The sequence below is a fragment of the Cyprinus carpio genome, chromosome B9 (genome assembly GCF_018340385.1).
Source record: "Cyprinus carpio isolate SPL01 chromosome B9, ASM1834038v1, whole genome shotgun sequence".
Lineage (NCBI taxonomy): Eukaryota > Metazoa > Chordata > Actinopteri > Cypriniformes > Cyprinidae > Cyprinus > Cyprinus carpio.
In genome coordinates this window covers 5040283-5066942 of record NC_056605.1, presented here as the reverse complement: position 1 = coordinate 5066942, position 26660 = coordinate 5040283, and the positions used below count along the sequence as shown (strand labels likewise).

The window sequence follows — 26660 nt, the reverse complement described above, 5'->3', positions numbered from 1 at the left end:
AGTAGCACGGGTATATTTATAGTAGCAGCCAACAGTACAGTGTATGAGTCAAAATTAGGCATATTGATTTTTCTTTTATGCCAAAAAACATTAGGATATTAAGTAAAGATAATTTGTGAATTTCCTACCATAGATATATCAAAACTTAATTTTTAATTAGTAATATGCATTGCTAAGAACTTAATTTGGACAACTTTAAAGGCGATTTTCTCAATATTTAGATTTTTTTGCATCCTCAGACTGGTTTTGTGGTCCTGGGCCACAGATGTGTTTAAGACTTCTGAACGGTGTGTGTTGTAGTGGTAACATCAGTACAGGGCTGCTGTACAGTATGGTGTGTTGCAGTAGTTGTTGATGGTAGTGGAGCAGTTGTCATGTCCCCGCAGCGCCGGTAGGGGTGCTGTGAGTCCGCCGAGCACTGAACTCTAAACCCCCGCAGATCTGTTCAATGAGAGCAGACACGATAACATTATATTGAAAGTACATTAGTGGTCGCTTTGACGGTTCACCACCTCAACAGGGAGTAACATTCCTAAGCATAAGGAATTCCGATGAATATTCGGTGCAGTTGATGATCGGCGGCGTTTGTACAGTCTGTCCGGAGTGAGACCCCGTAGAGGCTGAATCCACTGCAGGTAAGCGGACTCGATTACAGCTCTTCCCGACTCACGAGCGCTCTGACCCCGTCACCGCGCTACTCGTACACCGAGGCTTGGCAGCTACTGTAGGCCAATGTTTACATTGACTTATAATGCATATTCAGCAAACCGTATCATGTTGTGGTCACTAATTCTAACTAAACAGACGCTGCAATAATTTTATTAATTTTAAAGAGATTAATCTGCAAAGGTTTCTAAAAATTAAACTACTATTAATGTTTAATCGGCTGCAGCGAGCCGCTCTTTCGGCCTGTTTTAACAGGCCGCATCCGCCATTGTTTATAGCGACGTTTACTGCGACTAACATGCACAAACTTCACGCATTTAATAAAATCTAATAACATAATTGGCGCACGCATGAGCTTATCGTTCTATTTTTAGCATTTTAACTATGCCATTAGCGCAGTATCACGTCAGTGTTTCTGTTTCCTGGGTTTGTTTTTAGCATTGCAGCTAACGAAATAATGTGTGATATTGACAGTCAGGGGCTGAAACTACATTTTAAACTGATACTACTATAATTTTTTCTTTAATGCGGGCAAAAGTGTCAAAATACTGACTGAATATATGTGTATGTAATGTTTTAGGAGCTATTTAGCGTATCGATTTGATGACAGCGATGTTTATTTAACGAAACTGATCATCTGTAAAGTATGAGGTTCAAGAAAAGATTATATGCACATCGTTATAATATCTGCGGATCAAATAATATAATATTTGGTTGCACTGCTCTCTCTATCTTTGTGTTGAGATCTTTGTAGTTAACCGATAACCACATCAACTAGCTGCGACTCTGGGTTAAGACACGAGATAACTATTATATTGTCAGTGTTTTATTGCGTGGTCATGATTAAAGCCTATAGCATCGATATTACGTGTTGCGTTTATAAATGAAATACAGACTGTGTGTTATTTATGCGGTGTAACTCAGACTCTTCTGTCTCGGATCAGCTGATGTTCTCAGGGACCAGAGGCACGTGATGTACGAAGGTAAACACATCCATTTCTCAGAGGTGGATAATAAGCCGCTGTGCTCCTACAGCCCCAAACTCTGCAAGCAGCGCAGGTTGAACGGATACGCCTTCTGCATTCGTCATGTTCTGGAGGACAAAACCGCTCCGTTTAAACAGTGCGAATATGTGGCCAAGTACAACAGCCAGCGATGCACCAACCCAATCCCCAAAGCAGAAGAGCGAAGGTAAGATGAGAGGGAATCCAGCAGGTCAGAGGCTTACAGAGGGTCATGCTTTGTAGTTGAGTGTTTAGTGTGAGGAATTAAAAACAGGTGCTTTTTCAGATTTGTTGATCCCTTAATGGTTAATGGCAAAGCTAAAGAGCAGTTAACCTTATCTGTGGTGAAATCACTGTACAGCACTGCATGTTTCTTAGGAAATGTGACACTGTGGCAACTTCAACCACAATTTGCAGCAAACTCCATCTCTGTAAGTTTAATGTGCAAAGTGCATCAGTTATGCTTAATTTTCACAGGATTGCATGAATTTTGCATTTGCATAATCTCCATTTTTGCGGATGGAGGATTACAATATTTGGCTAGATTTGTAATAAGTGTTTGTCAGCTTGTTGTCGCAGAATCTTAAAGGCTTCGGAAGTTTTCTGCAAAAATAATAGTGAAGAAACTAATTTACTACTGTAGTATTAAATAACGAATATACTTATTATAAAACATTTATTTTACAGTACGTTTATAATGGTATAATCTCCCTCGCCCTGTTTCAGAAAAAAAAGGTCAAAATTAAAAATAATAATAAATTTAGATACTGTTCAAATGCAATAATATTTGACATTTTTTATTCTAGTGTTTTGACAATAGTATTGAACATCAGTCCAGACTAATATACTACTTAAAGTAGTTACTGAAGTAATAATTAGCTACTTACCCCAAACCGATTTTTTTAATGATTTTATTTTGCACGAATTGAATATTATAATTTATTGCTGATTTGTAGTTTCTGTTGTGTAGAAATCTTCAAATATCTTGTTCGACCACAGGCTGCTGATGTAAATGCAATAAGAACTTTGTCCATTTTTTTTTCTTCAAATTTACTAATGATTAATTATTTAGAACCACGATTATTGAACAAAATTAGAATTTCTGATCTAATTCTCATCCCTATATGTGTGGATATGTTCCTGGCCTAATAGTAGCCAGTAGTAGCGTGGAGACATTTGACAGAATAACTCAATTCATGATTAAAATGTGCTCTGTGTGATTTGAGCAGATACTGTAACAGCCACCTACAGGTGCTTGGCTTCATCCCGAAGAAGGAGCGTAAGAAGAAGCAGGATGCTCTGGAGGAGGTTCGTGCCCGCGCTCACGTGGAGTCCGTCGCTCTGAACATCACTGTTCCCTCTCTGGCTCTGAGAGACACTAATGGGCTGGATGGCCTCCCTCCGTCTCCGCTCTGCTCCCGTCTGACTCCGATGCCACTCTCGGACTCCGACATCCTTGACCCCTTTGCCTTCTATGAGGAGGACACGGACGGAGAGGAAAGCGTGGCGCAGAAGAGCTCCAGCAAGAGGAAGCTGCCCAGCAGGCCAGTGATTGGTCTGAGGGTGACCGCTCGGGACCTGGAGCACCGTCAGCCGGACATCGAGCACTTTAGCGCCGTCACTGAACCCTGCACACTTCCAACCTCCCCACAACCACCTCCACCACCGGCTCCACCTCCGCCTCAACCCTCGGCGAGGCTTGTCCAGCCCCCTCAACATACAGATCGGCCCGCTTACGCCCAACATGGGGCAGTGCAGACTCTGCTATGCAAGCCAGCTCCACCTCAGACTGGGCCTTCTGTTTTGTCTGGTCTGCTCCCGTCAGCTGGGGTTCAGAACCAGCCTGTTAGCCGGAGACCTGTCCCTGCTGCGTCCCCTCGTCCAGCTGCTGCCCAGGACTGCCCACAGCCCCGCGCCGTGGCCATGCGCCCCACTGCCTTTACAGCACCCCCGGTCTGCCTGCTCAGACTACAGCACCTTGTGCAGCTTTACACTCAGAGACAGAGAGAACATGGAGACCTGTTCCCACATCTTGGTACGACCAACTTGTTACAATTAAGCAGTACTGTTCTACGCAATGCAAAATGCACAAACTTAAAAACTAGGGTTGCAAAGGGGCTTTCTACAAGTTTTGGGAGGATGCGTTAATTGTGTAATTAATTGGATTAACGCATTCAATTAACAGCATAGCAGAGTATATAATATATATATATTAGGGCTGTCAAAAGGATTAATCACGATTTATCACATCCAAAATAAAAGTTTTGTTTACATAATATATGTATGTGTACAGGGTATATTTACTATGTATATATAAATACACACACATAAATTATATATTTAGAAAATATTTACATGTATATACATTTATATTCTTATATTTTTATATTATATATAAATATATTCAATATATAAACATAACATATTCTTCTTAAATATATACATGCATGTGTGTGTATTTATATATACATAATAAATATACACAGTATACACACATATATTATGTAAACAAAACTTTTATTTTGGATGTGATTAATCGTGATTAATCATTTGACAGCCCTAATATATATATATATATGGGCACGCACACACACACGCACGCACACTATATATATATACAGTACACAGTACAGTATATATATATTTATATATATATATATATATATATATATATATATATATATAGATAGATATATATATATATATCTATATATATATATATATATATATATATATATATATATATATATATATATATTTATACACACACTGTTGTTGTTTTTCATAATTTTAGAAAGTGACCTGTTTAATTAAATAGTTAAATACTGTGCAAAAATAAATCTCATACATTTTTTTTTTCCTATGATTTAGAGAAAACAGGCACTAAAATGTCATTCAGTGTAACAATCTTGTCAAGCATATTTACCACAAGAATCAGTTTATGACATATTAAAAGACTAAAACTAGTTTTAACCCAAATACTACTTGTAATTTTACATTTTTATACATTGCCACTATCCCATTTGTCCATTTATCCCATTTTGTCCATATATAATGCCATAAAATGTAGCATGCTCACTTTTTCTTTTATATATTTTAATACGTACAGGTCAGAATAAGTTATATTGTTTAAATTTGTACATAAATATAAGTGTTACACTGAATGACAATGGAACATTATTTCACCCACATTTTGGAATTTTATACTCCCAAAACCTTAAAAGTTGACACTTTTCTTGCATTTAATGTGCTCTCTATGTATATTAAATCACATATGTATATATGCATGCATTCACAAACACACACAAACGTGGTTGTCAGTAAGGAAATTATTTATTTTATTCAGCAAGGATGATAATGAACTGATTAAAGATATTTATAAAGTTACAAAAGCAATGCTTTTTCAGCTAAATGCTGTTCTTTTCAACTCTCCATTTCCCATAGCATCCTAAAAGAGTCATGAGAAATCCACTAAATTATTAAATGTTTCTTGAGCAGCAAATCAGCATGTGTGACACTGAAGATTGAAGTAATGCTGCTGAAAATTAAGCTTTGCATCACATAAATATGTTTTAATTCATTTTTGAATACATTTAGAAATATACTTAATTATAAAACTATATAAAATTATAAATATATGTTGTTTTAAATTGTAGTAATATTTTATAATATATGTAACAATATGCAATGTCCTTGATATGTATGTCCTTGATGTCTGATCATATATACATGTGTGTTTCCATAGGGCTAGACTGGTCTGAGGACAGTTCAGATGATGAAGATACAGAGGAGCTTGTTCCTTTATTGCCTCAGGCCTGGAGACTTCAGGAAAGAAGCTCACATCAAAGGTAAGAAATTCACTCCTCACTTGCTCCTCACAACTTCTGAGATGGTAAATGCCATTTAAAAATATAGATCAAAATGTTTTAGAGAAAAACAAGCATGTTCTTATCCAGACTGATTGTTTTGTTTGTATGCATCAGCTCCTCCAATGAAAAGCCGCTTTCCCGGCGGGCACGTCTGGCGCAGCTATGTACATACCTACAGGAGAGGTATAAACACCTGTGCCGACAGGACAGGGCAGCCACCCGTCACAGCAGATACCGATACGCCTTTCGGAAAGCTCTTCTCCATGCTGCAAGCAAAGACCCAGACTGCACTGCACAGCTCATTCAGAAACTCAGCAAGAGCTCACAGACCTCAGCCTGGTGTGTTGAACATGACATGTTTGCAAGGATCGTGTGCATTTCAGGGTTGTGTGTCATTTTTAATATGTCTGTATAAATGATTTTATTTCTTCAGCTCACACAAGTATGAAAGGACAATGTGTACGGGAACCACGAAGGGTCAAAACTGCAGCAACATAGCTTTGCCGTTTTCACATCACTGTTTTCAGCGTATCCTTTAAGTAAAATGACCAGATGTTAGTGATGAAACGATGAACTGTCAGTGTGAACAAGGGCCAAGTCACAAGCAACACCTACGTGCAGTTGTCAGATGCCAGTGTGTTATGTTCTTGACAGCACGTTGACGCAGATATCCTGTTGAATCGCTCTCAGCAGCTGTTCTCCAGTTGCACGGCGCGGTTCGCTGATGGACAGCAGTGCTCTGTTCCTGTGTTTGACATCACACACCAGACACCTCTTTGTGACGAACATGCCAAGAAAATGGTGAGAAACCACACAGCTTATCTTGATAACCTTAAAGGGATCTGTTTACACCGTACAGAGCTGGATGTAAGTTGTACGCAAATGTGTGTGTGGCAGGATAATTTCCTGCGTGGGGATGGCAACAGACGCAGTCAGCAGCAGCAGCTGCGGCGCCCACGTAAGAAGACCAAGCCGCCTGCACTGACGAAGAAACACAAAAAGAAAAGAAGACGAGGTCCGCGCAGACCGCAGAAGCCCATTCCTCCTGCTGTGCCACAGGGCAACTTGCTAATGCCCTCCCTCTCACTACCCCCTCACCACGCCCATATCAGGTGCATATCCTGCATTCAGATGCATCACAGTCTTGCGTCACAAATTTTTCGTTGCTGCTTTTCAAAATGTGTCCTTTTACACATCAGAAATACCAATGTTGTAGTCAAGACCAGCTCATTTGAGTCCTAACTCAAGTCACCTTTATTCGTATAGTGCTTTATACAATACAGATTGTCAAAGCAGCTTTATAGTGTTACAGAGGAAAATAGTGTCGATAATGCAAGAAGACAATAGTAAACAGTCAGTTTTTCAGTTAAAGTCAGTTCATTGATTCAGTGATCTCATCATCCAGCTCAGTTCAGTTCAGTTCAAATAGTGTCAAATAGCCAGAAATTAAGTGTCCCCAACTAAGCAAGCCAAAGGCGACGACAAGGAAACCTAAATTCCACCGGTGACAGAAGGGAAGAAACAAGGCTCAGTCGGGGGGCCAGTTCTCCTCTGGCCAGATGAAACCAGCATGGTGTCTAGCTCAAGACCCAAGTAGGTTGAGTTCAAGTCAAGATTGAGACTAGAAGAGGCTCTGAATGATCCATACCATGTAAATAAGGGGTACCCAGTCCTGTTCCTGGAGAAGTCCAGCTAATTAAGGTGCACTTTTTTTTTTCCAGGAGCAGTTGATAATTACAGATAATATAACAGGTGTGCTGGAGCAGGGTTGGAATTGAACTCTGCAGGTAGGTATTAGGGCTGTCAAAAAAAAATTCAAATTTTGAATATTCGTCGAATTAAAAAAAAAAAAATATAAATCCACATTCGAATGCAAAAACGTTGCATTTGAATTTTAGGTGTGCGTTAAGGAGGCAGCCTTATCAGTGGCTCACGTGATGTGATGACGATGTAAGTGTTTTTGTCAGCCTATCCAGTTGAAGCCACTAGATGTGGCGCTGCTGCATTGTTGATTACAAAATATTGCGGGAAAAGAGAACGTCAATGCAGAGAATATCTAGTTTATGTCAAAACTGAAACCAAGCCTTTCACACAGAATGCATATTTCACACATTTTCTAGAGGGACATCACCGTTGCCCTCGTGTCTCGCACAAGAGAATCAGAATTAGCTTTATACGTCAGGTGTGCGCAAACACGCAAGGAATTTGTTGTGGTTTTTTTTAAAGGTGCTCCTGGTACATACATACATACATACATACATGCATGCATACACATCTGACATGAGAACAAAAAATAAAAATAAATTAAACAAGACTTAGCAATAAATAATGTGAAAGAATCTGGAACAGTAGACTGATTTATGTACAGATTTGTGCATTTTTACTCTATATAGAACTGTATAAATAATAGAGATATGCATATGTATTTACATAATACTTAAGAAGGCAATAATTTAAGATGTAGAATGATTTATGGAAATGAATTACAGAACACAAAATTACAGAACACAGGTAATGATTCATATGTTAGCTGTTTAAGCTGGAGATGGCATGGGGGAAAAAACTGTTTTTATATCTAGGACCGCATGTTTAGAAAGCCATTTAAAATTAATGCAAGTTCAACATTGAAAAAAACTTCTCGGCACTTAATGGTGTTTTTTCCCCCCATCCCACTGCAGATCGTGTTTTTAAATGAAATATGTACTCTGTGTGATTGGCTTTCAGCCCTTTGTATTAAACTATGAATACATACATGATGCTGTTTTGTTTATAGCTGTTTAAGCAACTTAATTAATTGTAATTGGTTTATAAACATTATGCACTTTTTTCACGGATAGTCATGTTATCTTATGCTTGATGCGCTCTCTTGTGGCCTGAAATTGAACTGAAATATGATTTTTACATTTTAATATAATTTGAATTTTGATAATATTTAAGCACAAAATACAAATTTAGTTTTTCAGCCATTTTGACAGATCTAGTAGGTATATCTTCAGGAACAGGACAGAGCACTTAAACAGTAAATATTAAAAATTCTGTCACGACAGCACAGAGTAGATCATATGCCCTAGATGGCATGGACCACAAAATGTATCCACAGTATTATGCTGAGACCATTACAAGACCAAGACCATGATAATATGGTCTTGAGACCAAGTCCAGTTTCGAATAGTAACAAAACTGACAAATGCAAGTTGTATTGCAAGTGTTGTCACAAGGATACTGTAACAGCCAGTAGAGTAGGACAACTACTGTCATCAAAGAGTAAAGGTCTCTGCACACTTAGTCCGAAATTTTTCTTCGCGTTTTCTCGTATTCGAAATCCTAAAAATTCATCACACACAGAAACCTTGCACACTGAGTCTGATGCATATTAATTAATCGTAAAACAGCACTAAATGGAGTCTTCAAGCAGTGAGGATGATTTTGTTGTCCTCTCTCTTCTTTAAGAAAAAGAAAGGAAATATTGGGTCCATCCAATCCTGAGATATAGAGAGTTCTCCCTCCTTATTAAGGAGCAGTGGAATTATCCCGGGCAAACTCAGTGTGCAAGGATACAGTGCTTTGTGCTGCGAGACGAAGTGGATGAACTTGACAATCCCCATTCTGGATTTTGGCAGTCGCTTGTATGGTGGCCCTGAACCGTCAAAACACCTTTCAAAATGCTTGCTACGGATGCGAAAAATGGAAAAATTGAACCTGATCATAATTTTTATTTATGATGGACAGATATTTCAGAGGCAGTGTGTAAACATGATTGATGTAATGTGAGGTCGTATTTATTTTTAACGTGCGAATATTTCGGACAAATTGTTATTATTATGACCATAACAGTATCTTGCTGAGAAAGTTAGTTAATGTAAGACAATCTGTCTGTATGTTGATAGCTAGTTACCTGAAATGCAACTCTTCCGGTTCAATGAAAGGCATGAAGGGAAGGTCACCGCCACAGCAACAACACAAGAGGATCTGTGCTTGTAATGTGTTGGCCAACATTCATATTCATGTACTTCTTAGAGTATGTTTCCGACTTTATTCAACTTAAGTCAAGCTGGCACTCACTCTCTGCCTGTCGCTCTAGCAGGAGTCCGTCAACCCCTGAACTCAGCGCAGACGAGCTTCCTGACGACATCACAAACGAAATGCCTGACATTCCCAATGATCTTGAGCTGAATCAGGAAGATTTCTCTGATGTGCTGCCCAGACTTCCCGATGATCTTCAGGATTTTGACCTTTTTGAGGGTACGTTCACATCTGATTATATGACAACAAAATATGGTAAAGACTCTAGAGTAGTCTAGAGGAGTCTCTTTTGATTTGGGCCAGCAAGAAATCACAAAGACTAGCATTTACCAATCAACACTCAAGTTTTCTTCAAAAAATCTACTTGCCCGTAGGTTGGTTTGCACTTTGTCTGAGTTGTCTTTGTGGATTCAGGTAAGAATGGAGAGTTGTTGCCCACCACAGAGGAGGCAGAGGAGCTGGTCAGAGCCCTGCAGGCCATGGGGTCATATCCCGACTCCCTGGTGTGTTTGTCCACAATGGGCGAACTGACCCCAGCAGACGGAGTAGACCACCGAACCATGGCTGTGTTCTCGGGATCAGGGGTCACAGCAACTGGCATCGGAGACCTTCTAAACGGCCGAATGGCTTCAGAGACTTTTCCCAATCTAGAGCTGGAGGGAAACCTCCTCCACGCCCCGACAGACCATCATTTCCCAACGTCCCCTTCTCCCCAGCCAACCCAGAGCAGCACCACCGCATCCTCTACAAATCCCAATGGTGGGTTATCAGAACGAACGTTTTCCCGAGCTCCCAAACCAGACTCGTCCCCACCAGGTAGTCATTACAGCAGCGAGCATGTGCCATCGCCCTACAGGGATCACATCTCACCCCCACATGGTGCCTCTTATCAAACCGACCCGCATCTCTTGCTGGAGGTGCCTTTGAGTGGAGCGCCCGGGCCACCGCGCACCTCCTGGAATAACCTCCCGCTTTCACTCACAGACCCAGCACAGTTTGGTAACCTTCTCACTGCTGAAACTCACCTGCTTTCCACCGCTCTGTCCACCCCGCCCTCCATGTCCCACTCCACAATCCTGCAGCCCACCGCTGCTCTCTCTGCTCTAGCCCAACCGGGCCTGACTGGCCTCACCTCACCCTCATCCTCGCCCTCTTCACGTGACCTTCTCACCCCCACCCAACCTAAACTACAGCTCCCACAGTTTAGCGCAGCCTTCGGCCACCAACTGGCTTCCCACAGTGGGATCCCCAAAGACCTGCAACCCAGCCATAGCTCGACAGCGCCACCTACAGGCTTTACCATCACTAGTGCCACTGCTGCCACTCCCCCGTTCCCTCAGAGCAACTGAGTCTGCTTAGAGAGACCACCCCATCTCACATTTTAAAGGGATAGTTCACTCAAACATGAAAACTGTCATCATTTACTCACCCTCATGACTTTCATTTGTCCTTGGAACAAGAAAGGAGAAATTTTTAACAATGTTCACTCTCTGCTCTTAAAAATAAAAAAGTTAAGTAGCTAACAAGGGCTGTCAAGCTCCAAAAAAGCACTGTTAATTTCTGCACATTTAAACTGGTGTATAACAATCGGTTATGACGTGTGACGATTAGGATTGTTTAGCAATGTCTTTGCGTGGCATATTTGCCCATTTACACACTGCAAGATTTTGAGTGAGTAAAGGCCTGTTCACACCAAGACAAATGTTCAGTAAACATTTTAATTTGAATGAATGGCTGTTGATGCATATGCAACACAAAAATAGTCGCACACTGTCAGTGCTAATTTGGCACACATTAAGCAGTCATGGCCTAATGGATAGAGAGTTGGACTTGTAACCTGTAGGTCATGGGTTCAAGTCTCAGGTCCAGCAGGGATTGTAGGTGGGGGGAGTGAATAATCAGCGCTCTCTTCACCTTCAAAACCATGACTGAGGTGAGACCCTTGAGCAAGGCACCGCACCCCCAACTGCTCCCTGGGTGCCGCAGCATTGTCTGCCCACTGCTCCAGGTGTGTGTTCACCGTGTGTGTGTCTGCGTGTTTGTTCACTACTCACTGCTCTGTGTGTGTGCACTTGGATGGGTTAAATGCAGAGCACAAAATCCAAGTATGGGAATTACGTCACATCCTTTCCTTTTCCATTCCACTACAAAGGAAACTCTCTTGTCTCTGGAATTTGTTTTTTAATAAAAAAGTCTGAACGGCTGTTTGAAAACATGAAAATACTGTTAAATTAACTTTCTTCTTTGTGATAAGTGGGTGTCAGAAGTGGAAATTAGCACAGTGCTCTTCTGTACTGCTGTACTTCTGTTTTTCAGTAAGCGCCACCTACTGTCATAGAGTGTATTTGCATTTTCATTCAACACATCTGCCTTTTTCCCCATTGGTCTTAACAGAAAAACAAATGTGTAAACAGGCCTTTAATTACTTAAACTTCAGTCAGTTCCTAACACAAAGCTATCGTATGTCTTCAAAAGACTTGGAATATAGTGTACAAATCATATGGACCTTTTTTATGGTGCTTTCATGTCCATTCATTTTAATTGCCTGAAGAAGAGCAGTCTGAACATTCTTGAAAACGTCTCCTTTTGTGTTCTTAAGAAGAAAGTATGGCTTTAAGGGTTTCTCTTTTGGGTGAACTAACTCTTGAATTTCCATCACCAACCATAGATCAGCAGCAGATTTGAGTCTTTCTGTACACGTATCTCTGCTTGGTGTGTCAACAGTGTCCATCCTCTGTTTGTTATCATTGTGGTCCAAGAGTTATGTTCTACCCTCATATGCCCTTTTTCCACTAAATGGTGCTAGTGCAGGAGCCAGTGATCTGTGGAGCTGTCTCAGAGCCGACCCATATTTCTTGATAGCCAATCTATGATCTAATTGACAACATTACTACATTACCAAATCATGCGCATTACAGTCTTAGTTTATTCCAGTTTTTGAGAACTTATTTTAATTGAATTATAACAACAATCATGATTCACACATATGATATTTTGTAAATAAATCATTGTTTCAGACAGACTATGACAATAATGTTGCTGGAGAAGCTGTGCAGCACGATTAAAAATAGAAATGTCAACTGAGGTTGTGTGTGAAATATATTTTTACGTTATATAGGAATCTTTTAGCATCCAGTGACTTTAATCTTACTATCTGCAGGTTTAGAAGGTAAGGCACAAAACCACCTTTTTTCAGTAGAAACGTGCAAAATGGTGCAGGCACCAGCACTGTGTCAGTGGAAAAGGGTTGATGGTCTGTTGTACTAAGGCTAGTGGATCATATATTCTTGTCATATTACTTGTTCCATTAGTATAATATTCCTCAAATGAGAGTAGCAGGTTGTTGGTTGGCTTATGTCCTGTAGAGTCCTTGTGAGAGGAATCTGCTGGTGTGTGTTGGCTGGAAAAAGAGCAGGCAAGACTTGTTTATACTTGGTATTAGCATCAGTCTCTGGTAATCTGATCACAAGAAGTCAGCTGAGGAATTATCATTTACATATGGTGTTAACATGCATTTCCTTTCACCTTATGCCCATTTATGGTGGGTTTTTGTTGAGGGGAGTTAATGTGCAAAATTGCAGCTCATTGATTAAGTATTAAATGAGAAGGTGGTCCAGGATGCATTAATGTAATGCGATGTGGCATCTCAGAAAGTGTGATTGGATCACCCAAGATGCATACCAAGTATAAAAACAAACCATAAATGTCAACACTGTCATAACGGCACTGCAGTTGTCTCAACTTTTCAGACACTAGCCCAGAATGAACTCCAGCACAGCCAACAACACTCCTGTCTCTATATAACAGGACTGGTCTAAACTTGATGTGGTCTCGAGAGAATCCACCATACGACTTGTAATCAGGACACAAATCTGTATGACTGAACAGTGTGATTCATTGATGGGTCTTTGCACATGCTCAGTGGACCAGGCCTGGACTGCTCACATCACAAGGTTAAAGCAATAATCTCCTCAGCAGAGTCTCTCATACCAGTCTCCAGGTGCGGCTCACTCCCAGCAGCCTCAGTGACAAACAGCTGGATCTCATCCTCCTTCAACGGTTTTTCATGTTTGATTCACGGCAAAGGTCTCAACTTTGCTAATCTTGTAGAAACACTGACATGGAACTCTTTCAGTGAAGAGTAAACAGAACAATGACACTTTGAGGTGATATTTTGCCAAATACATGGGTTCAAATGTTTGTTGTTCTTCATGGTGCTTAATCAGTTTAGGACCTTGTTTGGTCTTTCTAATACAAGAGCCCTTGGTGGCAAGGTTTCCGAGTACGGTAGAGCTGGAAGATGGAATGAATGGGTGGCAGGAGAGTTGAGGTCAACTGAAATAACCCTGCGTTTGTTTTGTGGACATTTGGTGCAATTTCTATGGAGAATGGTTTGTGCAACCTGATGGTTCTTCTCCAGACTTCCACAGAAGTGTCAGGTTCAAACTCAGCCATTTTTAGTCACCGTCAGTCAGCCTTATGCCACGTGGGACCAATGTTCCCTGCAGATTTCATTTTCTCTTTTGAAGCTAAGACCGTAAAACCAAGGTTTTTGGTAGATTTTAGACACTGAACGATTATCTTATATATTAAGTATTAAATATATTTATAGAATAGAATCCTCTAGATTGGGTTTTATTGGTTGACTTGAGTGGCGAAAGGTAAATATGAAATTTTAAAGAAAACTAGTCATTTGCAACATACTTGGTGGAACCGATGCATTTAGTGGCATAATGTTTGGTAGTTTTAATGGCTATCAAAATTCTCGTGATTAATCATTTTGTATTGATTGATGTTGTGTATCTGTGTCATTTCTTTGGATGAAGAGACTGTGATCATGTGCAACAGTATTTTTGATAGCTATTAAAAAATAACAGTCGGTGGTCGCTGAAAGACATAATACCACAGCCGTGGCCCTTATGCACTTAGTCTAATCCAATCTCACTAGTCAGAAAAGAAAAAAAGATTGGGTCTCATTCACGAAAAACCATTCTTATGTAATTACATTTAATAATTTCTAAAGAAAGACCAGTGACAGTTTGTGCAAGAATGGTTTTAAAAAAGATTGTTAATTCTTGCATAAACTGAACAGTTCATAAAACTGCTGTTACATAATTTTCACACTGAATGGAATCATTTGTCAAACTGTTATAAATTGTGGCATTGAACTGGTTTAAAACCACTCAGATTGAATCATTCGTAGAATCATTCTTGTACAAGTTACGCTTAGCTTACGTAATAATGGTTTTATGATGATTTACACACATTCATTCTGCTCCGTTTCATGAAAGAGATCATTTGTGTGGCAGAATGATCACAGGCATACTGGAGCCGTTACTTCATTTGGAGGCATCCTTGAGCAAGTCAATCTCTCAAGGTTCATTTGTAGTGACAAAACATTGTTCGTTTTCTAGGTCATCTCCTGTGATCAGCTGCACTTTCACCTGCACTGTGTTCCACAGGTTCGAAATGACTTTTCAGTCTGCTACTTGTGAACAAGAGTCGTCTTTGTTTATTCTCCCCACCAATGTTCATCAGTTGTGGCAAAAGCATTTTTGTTGCTCTAACGAGCTGAAATGTTGTGTGCAGTCCAAGTTTTTACTGTGTTACTACTGTGTGAATGACAGCAGGTCCGCTGCACAGAGAAACCCCCAGACAAAAGTCGCTTGCACTCTGCGTTTAGATGGCTGACTGATTCCTGTACTCACTGAATGTACTGTAGAACTGTTTTTAAAATTCATAGGATAAATCTAGTCACCTTTTGTTATTGGTCTTTAATTTGTCTAAGGTATTTTTTTGTATACAAAAGTTTACATTTTTATGTATATTTTTCTTGTGTAAAAATTATGTAATATGTGTATAAAATTGTATGTAATATCTGTATATAGAGTGACAAATTCTGATCTTGTTTTTGGATGTAAGAATTAAAATTGTGTGAATTTGTTGGATTGTTACATTTTGGATTGCTTCGACTGTTACACATTCATTTGCCTTACGGACAAAGCGGCTTTGAGCAGCAGGTGCTTCCCGAAAAGGGTGATAGCAGCAGTGAACACTTAAGAGTTGTACATTAGTCTGAATTGAACTTTAGCACAGATTTATAGTCCTATAATCCCATAGGCTCTTTTGTTACATAACACATTAAAATGCTGTTATCATCCAAGTGCAATCAGACGTGCTGAAACATTACAGGAAGGACAACAAAAATGGTTTACAGCTAAATGAATTATATAAAGGATGATAAACTGAATGAGATCATTTAAAGCTCAAGTGTATTATTTTTACATTTACATTGTCATTTAGCAGATGCTTTTATCCAAAGCGACTAACATATGAGGACAATGGAAGCAATTAAAATCAGCAAAAGAGCAAAGATATACAAGTGCTATAAAAAGTCTCAGTCAGCTTAACAGTACACATAGCAAGGGCTTTTTTTTTATTACATAATAAATAGAAAGAAAACACCAAAATAATAGAGCAAGCTAGTGTAAGGATGTTTTTTTTTTTTTTTTTTTTAAAGAGAACAATCAGTAAATGAATAGAGTGCAAGTCTATTTTTTATGTTTTTATTTTTTTTTTTTTTGTTGAAACTATCTTCTGTTCTGGCTTATATAGAATCAACCATAAGTCAATTGTAGGCTATCGGCAACCAATGGCAGCCTGGGGGAGAAGTTGCCAAACCTATATTTTTGTTTTTATTTTACAATTCTAATTGCTAGTGCTTTAAAAATTACACACTTCAGCTTTAAAATTAAATTTGTTTGCTGTACTGTAATTAACATGAGTAAGTTAAATGTTCCTAACTGACCATAAAAATGAAAACCATGGCTCTCTTCCTAAATCTAACAAATCTACATGAGCATGTTAACATGGTACTAAAATAACGATAAAATAAGCAAGAAAACTGATATATATATATTTTTTTAAAAAGCCCTCTAAACCAAGACTAGCCACAGCATAGAACAGAAAGAGTAGAAATAAAACTTGTACAGGTAGGGAACATAAGAAATCACCATCTAAAGAATTACAAATATGTTAAACGGCAAAAAAGTGCAAAGTGATTTAAATATCAGAGTCTTTTTTTCAAACTCTAAGAGCAATGCTAGAAAAAGGACAATTACTAGAGACTGAATTATTGCACAAATTACAGTTCTGTTAAAAAACTAAAAATAAAAACTTGATATACACAGACCACTTGAGATCAAAATTTGTAGATTTTAGTTCATATCTCTGAGCTTTGAGGCATTTATAGGCTAAGCTGACCAAAAAAATAAAACGAAATTTACAGTCTTTCTCTTTCAGGAATTATTGAGGAAAACTTAAATTATCAAATGATTCCATGGGGTCCTTAAACAAATCCAGTCCACATTCTACACTTATGTACAGACAGCAATACAAACACCCACAGAACAAAAAGTCTACATGCAGAGGCAATGAGAGTCGGTCAGTGTTGAGACGAAAATTGTGAGGCAGAAAACACACATCAGACTTTCACCAACTCACACGTATTGGGCAGTGCAGGCAGGGTGCTGTAAATACCTCTTTAATCTCTGAACCACCCCCGTCACCACTGAATCAGTGATCCCGGGACATGTCTCTTCAGCCAGGAGCATGGCCTGCTTCAGCTCCTCTAACACCGCCGGCTTATAAACACCTTGCTTCTGCTTCAGCTGACAGAAGAATAAACACATCCATCCAGTGATTGAGACTTTGAAAACATACAGCATTGTTAGTTCAGTATGCACTGACATTCATTTGCCTGATCATTTGTGAACTGGGAAGTTCAACTCAAGATAAACATCAGCAAATACATTATACGTAAATTGAAAGGTTCATCTGGATTAAATTCTTACCTCTGCAAACAATGGTAAAATAATAGAGGACTTGGTCTCTTTGCTCTTGGGCGGAGGCTTCTTTGTACTGTCTGGAACCTAAACAATGAGAGAAAGGCAGATGTGAGATGTGCAAATCTGATGTGTACAGTACATGTCTTAAAATCTGTGATCAAATGGAGCACAAACTTTTCTTAGGACTATTTTTTTCTTCTTTTTTGGAAACACAGTTGTCAACAAATTTAAAAAGGATAGCTCACCCAGAAATGAAAATGTTCTCATTAATTACTCACCCTCATGTCATTCCAAACCTGTAAGTCCTTCGTTCATTTTCAGAACACAAATTAAGATATTCTTGATGAAATCCGAGAGCTTTCTGAATTTGACCCTCCACAGAGATTTACGAGAGTACTCGTGTTACTCTTGTGAATGCATGTCGAAGTCTGATACGGAAGAGTTGCTGTTGAATAAAGTTATTTTTGTTTTCTTTGCACACAAAAAGTATTCTTGTAGCTTCAAAACATTGCGGTTGAACCACTGATGTCACATGGACTATTTTAATGATGTCCTTACTACCTTTCTTGGCCTTGAACGTTTCAGTTGCATTGCTGTCTATGCAGGGTCAGAAAGCTCTCAGATTTCATCAAAAATATCTTAATTTTTGTTCCAAAGATAAACAAAGGTCTTACAGATTTGAAACAACATGAAGGTGAGTAATTAATGACAGAATTTTCATTTTTGGGTGAACTAACCCTTTAACTATCAACATGATCCACAGAGCTTGTTCCCAGTGGCTGCTGGACTCCACCAGGACCCTGATTAGCTCCCGAGGGCAAGTCAGATCATGAGGTTTACAGGCGGATCAGTTCAGTGGCGACAGTAATGCAGTTGTTGTACAAGACCATTGCGGGAGCTAAGCCCAAAGGGGAAGCTCTTGATTTACCAGTCAATCTATGTTCTGACCTTTAACTACGGTCATGACATTTGGGTAATGACTGAAAGAATGAGATTGCAGGTATCTCGCAGGTATTGCATCCCAGAGACACTCATTGTAGAGCTGCTTCTCTCCAAAACCAGTTAATGTGGTAGGATGTCTCTCAGCCACCTCCCAATGAAGGTGTTTCAGGCATGTCCAATTGAGAATAAAGCCTGGGGAGACCTCCATGCTGGAAGGCTTAGAAATGCCATGGGATCCCCCAGGAGGAGCTTTGGAAGGAAAAGGACATATTGGGGCCCTACTTAGCCTGCTGCCACTGTGACCTGGTCCTGGATGAGCAGCAAGAGAATAGATGGAAGGATGAGCCACTAACATCCAAAAACCACTTATTTTTTGTTTATCATTCCAAACCCAATGAGCATCTTTAAGGCTGTCTTACAAACAAAAATTATCTGCTTTGATATTTTTTGACAATGGCATATGTCACCTTGTGTAGTTCTTTTTTGACGACTCCATTCTGTTTCACTGTGGGCTTGTGTCCTATGACAGTGCCAAAGATCCAGTCATCAGCCACAGACTCTCCAGATGCTTCACCGTCATCTCTGAAGACACGTACACACAGTATTTTCTCAGTGAATAATTAATTACATTATTAATATAACTAAATGTGCCAATGTTTTTTTACGATTCTTACGATTCAGAATCAGAGCTGGACTCATCGCGGGTCTGTTTTTCTTTCCATCTCTTGTACTTGTCGATAAGATCCATCAGGAATGATGGCTTCTTGGCATATCGAATGATAAATTTATGTTTCAAAAGCTCTTTAGCTGTTGGCCTCTGTCAGAGACAATACAGACATTATCTTTTGATTATACATGACTATATACATCAGAGGTGGGCAGCTCTGGCCCCCAAGAGCCATTCGAGGGTCAAAGCAGTCCACCACTGCTATACATGTAGAAATCCAAAGACTATTTTGCAGAGTTACTCAAATCCAGCTTGGCAGGCCACTGCTCTGAGTTTAGCTACAACCCTAATCAGAGACACATGAGCAAAGCTAATCAAGATCTTCTGAGTTACTACAACCTTACAGGTAGATGGGTTTGTTTAGGGCAGGGGTCTCCAAACTTGGTCTTGGAGGGCCGGTGTCCTGCAGAGTTTAGCTCCAACCCTAATTAAACACACCTGAACCAGCTTATCAAGGTCTAAATGGGCATGCTAGAAACTTCCATGCAGGTGTGTTGAGGCAAGTTTGAGCTAAACTCTGGACAATGGCCCTCCAAGACCTAGTTTGACCTACAGGACTGGATTTGAGAAACCCTGCTTTATCAGAGTTGTTCAGTCCTGCTCCTAAAGGACCACCTTCCAGCAAAATATTGCTCCAGCTCTAATTCAGCACACCTGGAACCTGTAAATCCCTATAAACATGCAGGCAGCACTTACAAAGTTGGGGTCTTTATTGAGACAGGCATCTACAAATTCTTTGAGAGCTTTGTTGTGGTTTCCCTCCAGTGTGGGTGAGTTTTCCTTAGGGATGAGAAATAACACCTTCATGGGGTGAAGATCAGAGTGGGGCGGCTCTCCTTTTGCTAGCTCGATTGCAGTTATGCCCAATGACCAGATATCTGCCTGCAAAACACACACACCTAAGTGACCTATTCTACATGTGCTAAAATGTGTGATCTGCAACACAAATGTTGTTGCTCTTGCTGAGAACTGATGATATACAACAGACTCTGGATAATAACTTTAAATGGAGCTTGGTGTTTCCTATAGATCCGCGGTTCTCAATTCCAGTCCTCACGCCCCCCTGCTCTGTAGTTTGTATGTCTCTCTTATCGCTTCAGACGTTCGGACTGGAATTGAGAAACGCTGCCATAGATCAACAGGCCTATCAAAAGCATACAAAGTATGGATAAAGCGTGGCTAAATAAGACATAGCCAACACTCCTCCTGAAGAGCTACCCTCTTGCAGAGTTTAGCTTCAGTCCCAACTAATCAAGGTGTTCAGGATTACTAGAAAATAACAGTCAGACGTGTCTGCATAAAGGTAGAAGAGCAGGGTTGGCTAGCTACTAACCCATTCCAGGCTATGATTAGAACTTTATTACGTACATTACACAGTGAACAGATCTGACCTTTGAGTCATATTCTGACTGTTTAATGACCTCTGGTGCCATCCAGAATGGAGTGCCCACAAACGTGTTCCTCTTCATCTGTGTGTCTGTGAGCTGCCCGGCCACACCAAAATCAGCTAGCTTAACATCACCCTGTTCTGACAACAGGACGTTAGCGGCTACAGAAACACACAGACACAAATCACATCATGATTTGAGCTTTCAGAACAGAAGTGCCATCTTGAAATGCTGGAGATCATTTATAGATTTCAATGGCAGAAAACTGTAGGTAATGTGTCACAGGTACCTTTAATATCTCTGTGAATTTTCTTTTTGGAGTGCAGGTAATCCAGACCCTTCAGGATCTCTCTGAGGACGGTGGCGATATGGGACTCATCAAGAGCTCCAGGTCCAAGCTGTAGATCAAAGAACAAACCTGTTAGAGGAACTAAACAAACGTGTAGGGCTCTAAACCTCTGTAAAAACACAAGTATAATTATCTACTACATGACTTTAACCACACTAGTTCTTCACATCAACCCATGTCATGGGGCTCCAGGACAGGTTTGAGAAGCAGTGGCCTAAATGATTTGTAGTCCTCCTAGAGCAGCGGTGCTCGTTCTCACTCCTGCAGACTTAAAGGGTTAGTTCACCCAAAAATGAAAATTACCCCATGATTTACTCACCCTCAAGCCATCCTAGGTGCATATGATTTTCTTCTTGATGAATACAGTCAGAATTATGTTATAAATGTCTTGGCTCTTCCAAGCTTTATAATGGCAGTGGGTATTGGTCCAGATTTTGACGCAAAATAAAGTGCATCCATATTTACATCATAAACAGTACTCCACATGGCTTCGGGGGTTAATCCATATTTAAAACTTTATAAACCGCAATCTTTAGCTTCCGCTAACTGTTGTACGCGCATTCACGAGAGAGTAGCGTACCAACGGATGATGTAGAACGGAGGCGTAGCATTAGCTCCAGTGAGAATATGCTAGTCATTCGAGAACCAAGTTTTGTTTACAGCAAAGGAAAAGCAGTCTCCTCTTGGTTTATATCAAAATCCTCAGGCATTTTCCTTTACAAACCTTTGTTTTGTACTTCTAATTTGTAACCGGTGTTTTGTTTTGCTCTCTCCTCTGTTCTTCTGAGTTCATCACCACATTTGCCTACGTCATCCGCTGGACACGAATCTCACTCTCACAATCTCGGAAGCTAGTGATTACGGTTTATAACATTTGTAAATATGAATGTTTTTCTTATACAAACATTGCTTCAACTTCAGGAGGCTTTTATTAACCCCCAGAGCCATGTGGAGTACTATGATGGATGGATGCTTTTTATTTTCCTTCAAAATCTGGACCACTATCCACTGCCCTTATAAAGCTGTGAAGAGCCAGGACATTTTTTAAGTATTCGACTGAAAGAAGAAAGTCACATACACCTAGGATGGCTTGAGGGTAAGTAAATTATGGGGTAATTTTCTTTTTTGGGCGAACTTTCCCTATAGGTTCCGACTCTGCACCAACACACCAGTGATCATGTGTTTCTGGAGATCTTAAATATCTGATTCATGAGTATTTGATTAGGGTTATAGCTAAACTTTGCAGGAAGGTAGATCTACAGGAAACGGATTAAACGCCAATGCCCTAGAGATTTGCAACTTTAAAGTCTACAACCAAAATGTATCATAATTAACATATATAATATTGTTTAACAGAAATATGCTTTTTTGTGTATATATTGTTTACAATTATACACTCATTGACTTTTCTATTATAATACCAGGTTGTCATAAATATAGACTGTACTAGTCAATAAAGTTAAGGAAATAAAAATTCTCACCAAATCCAGAGCAGAACCCCCTGCTAAATATTCCATGATGATCCACAGTTTTGTGTCCTGCAAGAGATGCTGAGTTATTACATGTCACTATTGTCTTGTTGTCTAACAAGCAGCAGTAATTTTAAAATCTCTAAATACACGTACCAAACTTAAAGAGCTAAATGACCAATTTTCTGGGAATGTCACTCATCCATCCAGATGTTCCCATTAGCTATAAAGCAGGGGCAGCCAACCCTGCTCCTGGAGGACTGCCTTCCTGCAAACGTCCCTGCTCCAATACACCTGCCTGTTATTTTTAAGTGATCTTGAACACCTTGATTAGCTGCTTCAGGTGTTTGACTAGGATAAGAGTTGAGCTCTGCAAGATGCTAGCCCTTCAGGAGCAGGGTATCAGATCTCAAAAAGCCATCCAGGAGCAGTGGAACCACAAATATATGGGACACTCTCACAACCCGAGCCAGTCCTCTGTGGGAGCTCTCCAGGCATTTTATGGTGAAATGTGCCTATATAGAGCTATTTTAACAACCAAAAGGCCTATTCACACTAAGGTATTTACACTTGGTCACTTACTGTGTATTTACTGATTGAATATATATCTGATCATGAAAAGACTAATGCAAAAGTCCAAGGAGCAATTAGGCCAAGTATAAGTACATCTCAATGTTCAAGCTACATATATAAACTACTTCTCCCAAAGAAAATATTATCATCATACAAGAGTTTGGACCTCTGCTATCCCCAAATATCACACAGCTTACAGCTTAAATCCAGCTTAAGTCATCATAAGCTGCCTGACACACAGTAATTGCTTCAGGGAAGCAGTACATGGGCCTCACCTTCAGATAAGAGCCATAGTATTTAGTGATGAAGGGGCTGTCACACTGGCTGAGGACTGTGATCTCCTGTTGGATGTCTTCCACTTCATCTTCAGCCTCCTCCAGGTCAATAATCTTTATAGCGACCTTCTGTTGCGTGTGATTGTCAATGCCTTTAAAGACTTCTCCAAACGATCCCTTCCCAATCCTCTCTAGCTTGGTGAACAGCTTCTCTGGGTCAACTTTTAAACTCTATAAAAGAAAGAAAAACTAATGAGAAGTACTCTAGTTAGCTGTAGATTGAAAACCTTTACAAATCTGGAATTTGAAATGGTAGAAATCCTTTCAAGGGAAAAAGTAAATTAAAAATTGTGAGTCGATACAAAAAAATAGACCTTAGGAACTGAAATAGTGTCAAACAAACACTATGGATCACATACAGTTGGTGTAGATATGGGAACAATGCCAGTCAACTGAACCCGGCTTCACTTCTTATCTACATAACACCCAATGCCCATTTCTGGAAATAAACCTGACGAAAAATCGATGTCTGACATTGTCTGTTTTAGTGGCTTCCTGAAGAATCCCCAGGTGTCTGTTATATACTGTATTATGAAATGCACAAAACCAATAATGCAAAGGTTTAAAATGAGAGAGGAATTCAAACACTGCTACAGTTACCAGATGTTCATCTTAACAATCCAAATAAATCACAATGTCATCCAAATAAGACTTGCAATTCTCGTTGCTGGAATGTGGCAGGTGCATCCTGCATTCCCAAAGGCATTATTTTGTACTGGAATACCTTAACTTTAGTTTCAAACATTATGGAGGCACAAATGATCCAGAAATTTGGCAACATCTAGCCTTATATAGTCTAACAAATGCTTGCATATTCTTGCTAACTGAGGCAGTGGTTGCCAAGTTAATGTTTTGACAATAAAGAACTTTCAGCACAAAGCAATGACAGGCACATTATGACTCTTTAAATGTTAAAGGGGTCATATGATGTGATTTAAATTTTTCCTTTCTCTTTGGAGTGTTATAAGCACTTGGTACATAAAGAAGATCTGTAAAGTTGCAAAGACTAAAGTCTCAAATCCAAAGAGATATTCTTTATAAAATTTAAGAGTCAACCACGCCCTCCTAAAACGGCTCATTCTAACACACCCCCACATATCTACATCACGATGTGGAAAGATTTGCATAACACCGCCCAAATGTTCACGCAAAGAAAGAACGTGTAACTTTGATTCTTGCTGTTGTCGCCAGCACCATGTTGTGGAGTGTTTCATTGTGAAAGCAATGTTTGGCCTTCTAAAAGAGGACACAACTAGAAATCAGTGGTTAAGTTGCATTTACAACACTGTTCCAGAACAGTTGAACCCAAATATTTAGTGTGCAGCACATATTATGGAGGACTGTTTCCTGATCCTGGCTACAATGCTGGCTGTTCTGACTCACAGACTGTAAGTATGTTTACATGTGAAAAAAGATTTGCCACTGATGATTCAAACATGAGTTTTGAGCAATGTAGAGCAGCGGTTCTCAATTATAGTCCTTGCGCCCCCCTGGTCTGCACATTTTGTATGTTTCTCTTATCGCTTCAGTGGTTTTGTAAGTGGTTTTGGCACTGTGGGTAGGTGCTAAATTCATGCTGCAAAATGAAATCAGCATCTCCGTAAAGCTTGTCAAAAGATGGAAGCATGAAGTGCTCCAAAATCTCCTGGTAGATGGCTGCATTGACTTTGGACTTGATAAAACACAATGAACCAACACCAACAGATGTCATGGCACCCCGAATCATCACTGACTTCAGAAACTTCACATTGGACTTCAAGCAGCTTGGATTCTGTCCCTCTCCAGTCTTCCTCCAGACTCAAGTCCTTGATTTCCAAATGAAATGCAAAATTTACTTTCATCTGAAAAGAGGACTGTGGACCACTGAGTAACAGTCTAGTTCTTTTTCTCCTTACCCCAAGTGAAATGGTTCTGACGTTTTTTCTCGTTCAGGAGTGGCTTGGTTCTAGGAACGAGACAGCTGTAGCCCTTTTCCTGAAGTCGTCTGAGCGTGGTGACTCTAGATGCGCTGACTCTGGCTTCAGTTCACTCCTTGTGAAGCTCTCCCAAGTTCTTGAATCGGCTTTTCCTGACAATCTTCCCAAAGCTGTGGTCATCCCTGTTGCTGTCGATGATCGTCTTCTGGACAACTGTCAAGACACTATCCCATAACATAATTATAAAATCATCTAAAAAACCACAACAAGAACCAACCATAAACTAAAAACAAAACAAACTAATCAAGCTCAAAATGGAATATTCTAATTTTTTTCTGAGACACTGATTTTTTTTTTTTTTTTTTCCTAAGCTGTAAGTCGTAACCATCAGAATAAAAAAAAAAAAAAAAAAAAAAAAAAAAAAAAAAACTCATATATTTCAGTTTGTGTGCAATGAAGTTGGGGGGTGTAAGGACTGAAATTGAGAACCGCTGGTGTAGAGTAGCGCTTGTTGTTTGTCGTTTTTCCGATCATGAATGCTAACATGGTTTTATGTTTACGCGGCGTGATCCAACACAACGTGTAAAAACACAGTATAAGTCATACAACAAATGACTTGTTTGTAATGGGTTTTATTGTTTTTGTCTCGTCACACTGGGACACACAGCATCACAGTATATTAACATTTCCGTCACACGCTTGAGGTATTTGGCCAGTCACAAAGCCCTGGATAGCTGGCCAATCAGAGCACACCTCACTTTTCAGACCGATGAGCTTTGTAAAAAACGATGCGTTTCAGAAAGGCGGGGCATAGAGGAGCAACAATAATGCAAATTATGCGGAAAATAATGTGTTTTTTGAACCTTAAACCGCATAAACACATTTTATTACACCAAATACACAAAATAATATTCTTTTTAGCAACATCATATGACCCCTTTAAAGAAGTTTATGCTGAATCAGAAGGGATACACAGCTAATCTAATCTCTCACACGTCATTTACATTAACCACAGTCACGGCCTTTCCACTAACAGCAGCACTTTGGTCATCAGATATTATGTGATCTTATGAAAAAAGAAAAAAAAAAACCTCGGGTGGAACTGATATTATAATAAAATTACAAACTTTTACTGCGGCAAACTCAATGGAAGTAATTTACTTATAAAATATTTCTGCTGGTAAAGCAATTATTCAATAGCATTTTTTTTTTTTTTTTTTTACAAAAATTAACTTCACACACTTCACAAATTCCCTGTTTGTCTGGCATCAGAACAATACTGTAAACAAATAACAATAAGCAGAAAACTCTCATTCACACTCAAACACACAGTACCTTTGATCCTTCAGTGTCCATGACTGTGACTGCTGCTTCCTGAATATGCCGTTCACACTCATGTGTTAGTCAGTGCATCAGGGCTCTTTATCATGTGAGTGTAACGGGGCGGTGACCACAGTAAGGGTCAAAGAGCAGAATGCCTCTTCTAATGATTATGAATACAGACTAAATACAAGTAATTCCACAAAACTGATCAAAACCCATGTAATGAATA

At 39.6% G+C, this 26660-nt stretch overlaps 2 protein-coding genes across 3 annotated transcripts; one reads left to right on the top strand and one right to left on the bottom strand.

The window, feature by feature from the left end:
• Positions 1-382: 382 nt before the first annotated feature.
• LOC109065092 (INO80 complex subunit D-like) lies at positions 383-15505 on the top strand. 2 transcript variants are annotated; one of them, XM_042730701.1, is made up of 10 exons: positions 383-635; positions 1611-1857; positions 2900-3705; positions 5416-5518; positions 5654-5878; positions 5973-6067; positions 6207-6340; positions 6437-6651; positions 9624-9781; positions 9977-15505. In XM_042730701.1, exons 2-10 carry the CDS (start codon positions 1640-1642, stop codon positions 10909-10911), a joined length of 2889 nt encoding a protein of 962 aa, XP_042586635.1. In that variant the 5' UTR covers positions 383-635; positions 1611-1639; the 3' UTR covers positions 10912-15505. The 2 variants fall into 2 exon arrangements, with proteins under 2 accessions (XP_042586635.1, XP_042586634.1); XM_042730700.1 differs by having other exon boundaries at positions 9621-9781.
• Positions 15506-16125: 620 nt separating this feature from the next.
• On the bottom strand, positions 16126-26575 carry LOC109065091 (serine/threonine-protein kinase 24-like). Its single transcript, XM_019082101.2, has 11 exons — positions 26444-26575; positions 23133-23363; positions 22297-22353; positions 20756-20864; positions 20470-20627; positions 19775-19960; positions 19026-19168; positions 18819-18933; positions 17416-17493; positions 17102-17232; positions 16126-17025 (listed from the first exon to the last, which is right to left on the bottom strand). The coding sequence occupies exons 1-11, from the start codon at positions 26462-26464 to the stop codon at positions 17007-17009; spliced, it is 1248 nt and encodes a 415-aa protein (XP_018937646.1). The 5' UTR covers positions 26465-26575; the 3' UTR covers positions 16126-17006.
• Between the last annotated feature and the right edge of the window lie 85 nt (positions 26576-26660).

What these genes read in the sequence shown, in the direction of transcription:
- LOC109065092 (XM_042730700.1), top strand. Translation starts at nt 1,640, where the DNA reads ATGTACGAAGGTAAACACATCCATTTCTCAGAGGTGGATAATAAGCCG. An exon ending in TTCACATCACTGTTTTCAGC is followed by an intron (nt 6,068 to 6,206) that starts GTATCCTTTAAG and finishes ACGTTGACGCAG; the next exon opens with ATATCCTGTTGAATCGCTCT. An exon ending in ACGAACATGCCAAGAAAATG is followed by an intron (nt 6,341 to 6,436) that starts GTGAGAAACCAC and finishes TGTGTGTGGCAG; the next exon opens with GATAATTTCCTGCGTGGGGA.
- LOC109065091 (XM_019082101.2), bottom strand. Translation starts at nt 26,464, where the DNA reads ATGGACACTGAAGGATCAAAG. An exon ending in AATTCACAGAGATATTAAAG is followed by an intron (nt 20,628 to 20,755) that starts GTACCTGTGACA and finishes GTGTTTCTGTAG; the next exon opens with CCGCTAACGTCCTGTTGTCA. An exon ending in AGTCAGAATATGACTCAAAG is followed by an intron (nt 19,961 to 20,469) that starts GTCAGATCTGTT and finishes TGTGTTTTGCAG; the next exon opens with GCAGATATCTGGTCATTGGG.